The sequence below is a fragment of the Mobula birostris genome, chromosome 30 (genome assembly GCF_030028105.1).
Source record: "Mobula birostris isolate sMobBir1 chromosome 30, sMobBir1.hap1, whole genome shotgun sequence".
Taxonomy (NCBI): Eukaryota; Metazoa; Chordata; class Chondrichthyes; order Myliobatiformes; family Myliobatidae; genus Mobula; species Mobula birostris.
Genome location: NC_092399.1, coordinates 18,032,282 through 18,042,009, shown reverse-complemented (window position 1 = coordinate 18,042,009; position 9,728 = coordinate 18,032,282). Strand labels below are relative to the sequence as shown.

At 39.0% G+C, this 9,728-nt stretch overlaps 1 protein-coding gene across 1 annotated transcript in view; it reads right to left on the bottom strand.

The window, feature by feature from the left end:
* Nucleotides 1–1,816: 1,816 nt before the first annotated feature.
* LOC140190448 (uncharacterized) overlaps nucleotides 1,817–9,728 on the bottom strand; it is a 71,808-nt gene continuing 63,896 nt past the window's right edge. The window contains exon 9 of the mRNA XM_072247052.1: nucleotides 1,817–6,106. Coding sequence (XP_072103153.1) covers nucleotides 5,846–6,106 — 261 coding nt within the window. The 3' untranslated portion in view covers nucleotides 1,817–5,845. The remainder of the gene's footprint in view (nucleotides 6,107–9,728) is intronic.

Here is a 9,728-nt window from a genome sequence, read left to right as displayed (position 1 = left end):
GCATGAAATGGCACACTGTGTATGCCGGAATGTTTGCATTTGGAGAAGGGTAAATTGTCAGAATTGAAGGACTGCGGTAGTGTCAAAAACTTGTAGGGCTGGAGGACGTTCCAGGTATAAAGAAAGGGAAGGCCATGGAGAAATTTGGAAATAAGGAGGAGACTTTAAATTACACCAGTTGCTCTAAATTCTGGGAAATGTGATAACGATGATTCAGAACTTCAAGACAAAGATAAACTGATAGCAAAGTTATACAATAGAATTACCCAAAATACTTACCATTAAAATTATATCAATACCTCCAAATACTTGTGGGAAATACATACTTCTCTTTCAGGAAATTCATGATGTTACAATGATGACAAGAGATTTTAATTGTCACTTTGCTTCCACAAAAATCAGTGAGGCCCACTGTGGCTATGGATCAACTTTGCCACACACCACAGGAAGTATAAAAGTAGATTTAGTATTACACAAGTTGCCCTGCATTACTAAGCTACAAGTACAGCTGTTTGCACATCAGTCAGCACAACAGACCACACTGTCTGGTCTCCTGGGATGAACTTCTTTGTTTATGTGGATTCTTCAGAAATGCTGGTTCATTCCGCTTAAGACAGAGAAGGCAAGGAAGAAATTTAATAGCAGCCTTCTAAATTATGAAGGGTTTTGACAGAGGAATAAAGGACAAAATGTTTTTGTGGTCAGACGGTCCTTATTAGTTTATTGGGAGAAAATAAGGGAATGCAAAATTAGTTTGTTATAAAGCAAATTATTATGACTCAGAATCAGGTTTAATTTCACCAGTGTCTGTCGTGAAATCTGTTGTTATGCGGCAGCTGTACATTGCAATACATAATAATAACTGAATTACAGTAACTATATATGTTAAAAAGTTAAATTAAAAAGTAGTGCAAAAAAGTAGTGAGTTTGTGTTCACAGGCTCAATGTCCATTCAGAAATCGGATGGCAGAGGGGAAGAAGCTGTTACTGACTAGTCGAGTATGTGCCTTTAAGCCTCTGTACCTCCTTCCTAATGGCAGCAAAGAGAAGAGACCTAACATTTGTTCAAATATGGTAGAAGGGGTTAAAGTATTAACTTTCAAAATGGAATTGAACACATAATTGGAAAGGTCAACTTAGCAGGATTATTGACAAGGAACAGGTGAGTTAAACTGACTGAATAATTCTTTCGAAGTGCTGACCAAGGACAGTGAGGTGATTATGTGTTCTACCATTCAGGTTTTTTAGATACATGACTGTTGTTTTGAAAGAAATGGAGCAAATAGTATGTTCACTGAAATAAGCTGTCTAAAATTAGCTGAAATGTCATGAAGTTAACAAAGTTCACGACACATGCCAGTGATAATAAACCTGATTCTGATTTTCATGACTGAAGAAAACCCAATATGAAATATGAGCTATATATCTAATCTATATTTGTTACTTCAACAACCTTCCAGTTTAACTCCTTCCTTTAGTACTTTCTATAAACTTGCCTGTGCAAGTCCTGCTGAAATGCATTTCCTTTTTCTTTATCCTCTGGGAAGCCCAATTCCCGGAAGTACGGTTGAGAAATCAATGATATGCTTCCCTCTGGAATTTTGGGACTTCTGATTTCAAGAATGTTTGAGCAGGAGTCTCAAGCCTCCTGATCATCTTGGAGGGAAAGTCTGGTAGTTCCACGTGGAACTACAGAGAATTTCCCACGAATCCAGATTAATTAGACTTAAAATAGCATTAAAATACTGTAAAATTAAAGTAGCGGAATACAACACCACAAAACCATATATATTGGAATTTAATTTTATTAGTGCTCATTTAATTAAACATAGATGCCACATAGAGCTATGAACTGTTGGAAATTGCCTGAAACCAAAAGAATAACATTATCCGGAACAATAGCACAGTTAAACACTTGTAGCCATTGTCGGGAACACAATCTTCTGCTATGCTTTTGTTAGAACTAATTCAAAAATAGCTGTGATAGATTATGGAAAAAGTGATTTAACTACATTAATGATACTTAGATAATATGCATTTCTTTTTCTATAGTGATGCAGAACTCAAAGATGTCAGGAGACTCAGAGATACTTAATATAACCGAGAGTTGTGTCGATCCTTTTTCCTGCTTCCAAATATCAGGAACTTTTTAATAGGCCCTTCCCCAATTTAGCCGTAACCTAACCACAGAACAATTAACTTACCTTTGGACTATGTGTGTGTGTGTGTGGGGGGGGGGGGGGAGGGGGGGAGGGGGAGGGTGGTGGGTGGTGTGGAGGGGTAACTGGAATACCCGGAGCAAATCTATGAGGTCACGGGTAGGAAGTACAAACTCCTTGCAGGCAGTGACTGGAATTGAACCCAGTTGTCTGTCCTGTAAAGCGTTGTGCTAACCACTATGCTACCGTGCCACCCGTTTCAGAAAAGAGGTAGCGATCTGCAATGTCAGACGTAAAAGTTAATTGGAGCCAAACCCGGGTAGCTTAAAAAAAAGTTAGGATGAGTTTATATTTTGCAATTAGTAGGTCAAAGTGGAATCAACTAAGGTTATATCAAATCAATAATTGAAAATTGAAAACTAGAATGCAAGTTCTTTTTCATTCTACCACTGAATGACTGTTATTAAAAAAACAATGATGGGATCAGCAATTAATGGATGGTGTCAAATTGAAACTCGATTAATATTGTTATCCATTGCCTCTTAATTAATATGACATGCAGCAATCTATCAAAGTGCCCAGCCGCTGGTAGCTGACACTGTTGATAATTTTTTAGTGTTGCTGGGAACTTGGTAGGGTCAGAATTGCAATGTAGACCAATCCCAAATGAGTGGGTTTCACTAGAATGACTATTGAAGCAGAGAAGCATGGGGAAAGTTTTTAAATCAGAACACACTTTTATTTTCAAATGTACTTAATTACCTCTGAGCCTCACATAACAGAAAGAGTAAAGTGGTTGAAATATTAACATGCTAATTGAAATCCCCAGCTGCTTTCCATTAATTCTTTGAGAGATTGAAATCACCCCTTTAACAAAAACTGAAAGTTCATAACTCTTATTAATTAATAATCTGAAACAAAACGAATGAAATGACACAGCTCCTGAAAACCCAATATCATTGTTTAGGGAGGGGGAAAAAAACAGATTATTGTTGCTCAAGTGAGGAATATAATTTCTCTTATATGCTTTATTCATATTCTATACGTTACTCTAGCATTATAGAAATATAATTCTGTTTGAATTTTATTATATTCCAGTCAAACATATATTTTGTGGTTGAAGCAAACATCACGAGACATAGGTTTCGACTACATATTCACAGATGAGCAGGGTGACCAGACCTTGCCAGAATCTGCATTGGTTATGTGCTCTGCAGTAAATATAACAGCAACTACAACCATTCAGAGTCACATTTGACTTTGCTCAGATCATTCTTAACGGGCCTGTTCAGCACTGAAACTGCACGGAGTGGATGTCAATAATGCCAATTCAGTGTAGATACTTGCAGATCAGGAAGGCAAATGGTAAAGCCGTGGCATACAAATCATTCTCTGGTGCTTCGGGAAACTTCTGACTTATGGAAGTGGGTTGGTTGTGGAGTGAAAGATCAGCTTTCATTCCTGCATTTTCCACAGTATTGTTAAAAAGTGAACAGGTGACAAAATAAATGGAAGTGCTTCCAGTGCCAAGTTGAAATCTCTCTTTTGTTTTCTGTGGATCTTACTCTAGATTTGGCCAAAATTATGTCAATATAAGATATGATAGTGACTTGAATTACCGAGGTTAAATGGACATGAGAACAGGTTGTTGGACCTGTTTCAACTTATGGAGAAGTAAACATCCACATGAGCTGATGGGGTTGATGACCAAATTTCAGTTTACAATTTTGATGTTTGTTGTCCAGTCACTAAGTCGTGACCACATGGACCATAGGGTCTATAGGGTTTTCATGGCAAGATACAGAAGTAGATTTCTTCTGCACAGATACTGCCGCTGCGCCGGTTGGGACCTGGCTGGGTTTGAACCCAGGACCATCTGCCTCGAAGTCCAGTGCTGATGCCACTACACCACAAACTGACCCACAAATTTAATGTTGTACTATGCATATTCTCACATAATTTCTTAACCATAATAAATAAGGAAAATGCTTTCCTGTTGTTCAGTTCCTTTGTCTTCTAGGTAACTGCTCGTACAATCTGCTTTAGAAAATATGTATATTATTCCCATCGAAAAGTATTCAACATTGAATGTTACTTGTGTATACATGTAATATTTAATGATAATTAGTTGGGGAGAGATGTCCAATGAGCTCATTGCATCCCTCACTCTTTCACAGATAATGGCTCTTATTCATTACAGATAGAAACAACCAGATGGAGGATTCAAACTGATGCTGCTGAGCTTTCTGTAAATAATTAAAGGAATTAAAGGTTACAGGATTAGCACAGGAAAGCAGTGCTATAGGAAAATATCAGCATGACATTGCACAGCAGAGCAGTTGTAAGGGGGTGAATGGCCTGTAGTAAAGAACCAAAAATGAACCAGATTTTGCCTCAGGTTCAGCATGATCTGCAATTTAAGAGGGATATTGGAGGATATGAGAGTGGAGAATAGCAGTTACTGGGATCTTAATGCTGCTCAGAGCTTCTTAGATTTCCTTGATGTTTACCCCATACCATACTTTCATACTTCCTTCTGCACTTCCTCCATTGCATAATGAAGAGCAAGGGTAACAGCACAACTTTTTTCTGCCACAGATCCATCATCTTTTTTTTAAATCAAAAAATATTGTTATTTACAAGAAGCTAAAAATATTTCAACAAAGCAGACTTGCAGCACTGAACAGGCCCCTTAACTATTTATAATATATATCAATTGACATTACAATGATTGACGCTTATTTAGAACCATGACATATACTGCATAAGCCTTTTTCTGTATAGTTCTTTATGCATTTTTATAACATGGTGCTATAGAGATGAAAATTTCCAGAAAAGTTCATGTTTTATGTCACGCCATCTGCAGTAGGCACATCAAATTTCAAACTATTGATATCGATTTCAGTATCAAATATCTGTGAATAAACACTGCTTTCTGTGCTAACATTTGGCCTATGGTTGATATTCTTTTTTTTTAAAGTTTGGCAAGGAAATGGTGTTCCATTTTCTCATCCATTTTGCATCATGCATTGAGACACCCAAAAGCAACTTTAAGTGAAAACAGAAATACTGAAAGCAGTTTGCTTTCTTTTGTAATTAGAATGCATTTGTCGGTTATTTTCCATGGACCTTGATAAAGCCTATAACTAGTTTGAAGGTCATTGTTCACTGAATATTTTGAGACTGTGTCATTTAACATGGTAAAATTCCTGTGGTGTTGACAGAGCTAAAGCATTCATGCTGCTTTTAATGTTTTGATCTGATTTTGATCATGTTCTTCTGACTTCCTTCCTTTTCTTTCTACTTGCTGCTTTTGGTCTTTTTAACAATGATGCTCATAGAGTGTGAAAATGTGAGAGAGGAGAGAGAGGGAGAGAGAGTGGGAGAGAGAAAAATAGACAGAGAAAGAGAGAGAGAGAGAGAGCGAGAAAGAAATGGACAGAGAGACAGACAGAAAGATAAAGAGAGAAAGAGAGAGAATTATTACCTCAACAGAACTGAAACCGATTATCTATACTATAATCTTCTTTTGGGTGGATAAATTTGTAGTTTTAATTATATTAAGGCTAATTCGTTTCACAGAAAAAAAATCTGCTCACTTCGAATACTGACATAAAAAGGCTTATGCAGTTTGGTGCTGATGTCCGAATTTTATAAAGTCTGGTGTCAATTATTGGCTCTTGCTTTTAAAAACTAAAGGGAGAAAACTGATTAGCCAAAGTAAAGGCAGCAACTGCGTATATCATCACCTTCATAGACTGTGCCATACTTGCAGATCCCAACAAATATTCTTGTCCGTCTAACTTCAGACAGGAGTCAGTGGTTGCCTGGCAACACTCCTGGATACATGTTGACGCACTGCCGCTGGAAGAACATCCAGATGAGACTGTATTGCAGCTACTGTCACAGCCACTTGTCCATTTGTTGCTACTTGTCTCCTTTTCCAGCTAAGTCAATGAAAAATAAACAAGGACATATTTTAACTTCGGCTTCAGTCACTTACCATCCATCATAGTCCTTCCCATCAATTTCCACAACTGCAAATGACAAAGTAGAATGGACTGGTTGCTATGGCCACAATGCACCGCTGTTATTATTTCTATTTATTTATTTGTTTGTTTATTTATTTATTCATTGATATAGAGCTCAGAATCATTCCTTTCAGCCCTTGGAGCCACGCCCAGCAATCCCTATTAGATGGCGGCGCGACGCAGTGCGTGTAGCCTCTTCGGTGAAATGATATCCTGTTTGTTAAATTTGCACAATTCTGATTTGATGGAGACAGCTGTGAGAGCATGGAGGAACATCTGGATTAACTTCTGAAATGCCTGGTTCGCTGCCGCTGCTATTGTGCAATCGAGAATCTCCAGAGGGAATACCCCAAAATCCTCGGCTTTGCCTGCTGCTGGTGGCTGGGGCTAGGGTCGAAGCGTTCAGCAGAGATGGTGCTTGGTGCTCAGTGTTGGAGGGCTGGTCGGAGGCTCGAAGTTTTTGGATGACTCAGATTCAGACTGTGGTCGGGTATGGCAGGGAGAGTTTTCTTCCTTCTCCCGTCTGCGTGAGATGTGGGACTTTTGAGAGACTTTGAACTTTTTAACTGTGCTTATGGCCTGTTCTTCATCAAGTTATGGTATTGCTTGCACTGTTGTAACTATATGTTATAATTATGTGGTTCTTGTCAGTGTTTCAGTCTTGGTCTGTCCTGTGTTTCTGTGATATCACACCGGAGGAATATTGTATCATTTCTTAATGAATGCATTACTAAATGACAATAAAAGAGGACTGCGTGTCCTCATAGTCTAAATCTAAAAGTAAAATCCTAGCCTAATCACCAGACAATTTACAAATTACAGGAAGGATTACTAGGTGCTGCACAGTGGAGTGTAAACTGGAGGTGCAGGGAGAGATCGGAACCAGAGTGCCAGAACAGTTAGTAGAGAAGTTGTAGAGACAGATGTTGGTAAGACCTCAGGCAAAATCAGGAACCAAAAGGTTAAGCATGGTGCGACTAGTGTCCTGAGCTGCGTATATTTCAATGTAAGAAGTATGGTAGAAAAGGCAGATGAGCTCAGGGCCATGGACCAACACCTGGGATGTTAGTGAGACTTGGTTGCAGGAGGTGCAGGACTGGCAGCTCAATATTCTGGACTTCTATTGTTTTAGACATGACAGACCGGGAGGTATTAAAGGAGGAGGGTGGCATTACTAGTCAGGGAAAATGTCACGACAGTGCTCAGTCAGGATAGACTGGAGAACTCATGTAGTAAGGTGGAACTGAGATATAAGAAAGGTATGACCACGTAAATGTGGCTATATTACAGACCACTCAACAGTCTGAGGGATTTAGAGGAACAAATTTGCAGAGAGATTGCAGACTGTTGCAAGAAACAGAAGGTTATTATAGTAGGTGATTTTTAACTTTCCACATATCGACTGGGACTCCCATACTGTAAAAGGACCAGACGGGATAGAATTTTTCAAATGTGATCAGGAAAGTTTCCTTAATCAGTCTGTACAAGTCCCAATGAGAGAGTGCGCAATACTTGATCTGCTACTAGGGAATAGGACAGGGCAGGCAGGTGACAGAAGTTTGTGTAGGGGCACACTTTACATCTAGTGATGACAATGCCATTAGTTTAGAAGTAAATATGCAAAAAGATGGGTTTGGTCCATGGGTTGAGATTATAAATTGGATAAAGGCCAATTCTAATGGTATCAGAAATTATCTGCCAAGTGTGGATTGTGACAGGCTGTTTTCCGGCAAAGGTGTACTCGGTAAGTGGAAGGTCTTCAAAGGTGAAATTTTGAGAGTACAAAGCTTGTATGTGCCTGTCAGAATAAAAGGTAAAGATAACAGATTTAGGGTACCTTGGTTTTCAAGAGATATTGAGGCCCTGATTAAGAAAATAAAAGAATATATGGAGTATAATAAATGCAAGAAAATGCGTAAGAAATAAATCAGGAGGGCTAAAAGAAGACATGAGGTTGCCCCAGCAGACAAAGTGAAGAAAAATCCTAAGGGATTCTACAGGATTGCAAGGGAAAAAACTGGTCTTCTAGAAGATCAAAATGGTAATTCATGGTGATCCAAAAGAGATAAGGGAGATCTTAAATGAACTCTTTGCATCTGTTTTTACTCAATGGAGACAGACACAGAAGCTATAGAAGTGAGGTAAAGTGGTAACAACTTTATGGACCATATAGATTACAGAGGAGGAAGTATTTGCTGTCCTAAGGCAAATTAGAGTGGATGAATACCCAGGGCTTGACAAGGTGTTCCTTTGGACCCTGAGGAAAGTGCAGAAACTGTTGGGGCCTAGCTGAGATATTTTAATCATTCTTAATGACAGGTGAGGTACCAGAGGGTTGGAGGATAGCTAGTGTTGTTCCGCTGTTCAAGAAAGGCTCTAAAAATAAACCAGGGAACCATAGACTGATGAACATCAGTAGTGGGAAAGTTATTAAAAGATATTCTGAGGGACTGGATATACATATATTTGGATAGACATGAACTGATTAAGGATAGTCAGCATGGCTTTGTGTGTGGTAGGTCATGTCTAACCAATCTTACAGAATTTTTTAAGGAAGTTACTAGGAAATTTGATGAAGGAAAAGCAGTGGATGTTGCCTACGTGGACTTTAGCAAGGAATTTGACAAGAACCTACAGGGATGGCTGGTCAAGAAGGTTCAGTCGCTCAACGTTCAAGTTGAGATAGTAAATTGGATTAGGCATTGACTTTGAAGCAAAAGCCAGAGAGTGGTAGTGGATGGTTGCCTCTCTGAGTGGAGGCCTATATCTAGTGGAGTAACACTGGGATCAGTGCTGTGTCCATTATTGTTTGTCTTCTGTATCAATGATGTGGATGATGGGATGTTCGTTGAAGTTGTACAAGGCATTTGTGAGGCCTAGTTTGGGCTATTGTGTGCAGTTTTGGTTACTTACCTACAGGAAAGATGTAAATAAGGTTGAAAACGTAAAGAGAAAATTTTCAATAGTGTTGCCAGGTCTAGAGGACCTGAGTTATAAGGAAAGATTGAATAAGTTAGCACTTTATTCCTTGGAACATAGAAGATTGAGAGGAGATTTGATAGAGGTATACAAAATTATGAGGGGTATAAACAGGATAAACGCAAGCAGCCTTTTTCCGTTGAGGTTGGATGGGACTACTACCAGAGGTCAAGGGTTAACGATGAAAGGTGACAAGTTAAAGGGAAGCATAAGGGAAAAGTTCTCCACTCAGAGAGTCATGAGAGTGTGGAATGAGCTGCCAGCACAAGTGGTCTATGCAAGATCGATTTCAACGTTGAAGAGGAGTTTGGATAGGTAGATGGATGGTAGGGATATGGAAGGCTATGGCCACGATGCACGTTGATGGGAGTAGGCTGTTTAAATGGTTCAGCATGGACTAGATGGGCCAAAGGGCCTGTTTCTCTGCTGCACTTTTCTATGACTCTATGACCAATTAACCTACCAACAAATACATTTTTGGACGCTGGGAGCTGGAGAGGTAGAATTAGAGGTAGACAAAAATAAAGACATATTGGAACTGTGAGGTACAGGCTGGGTG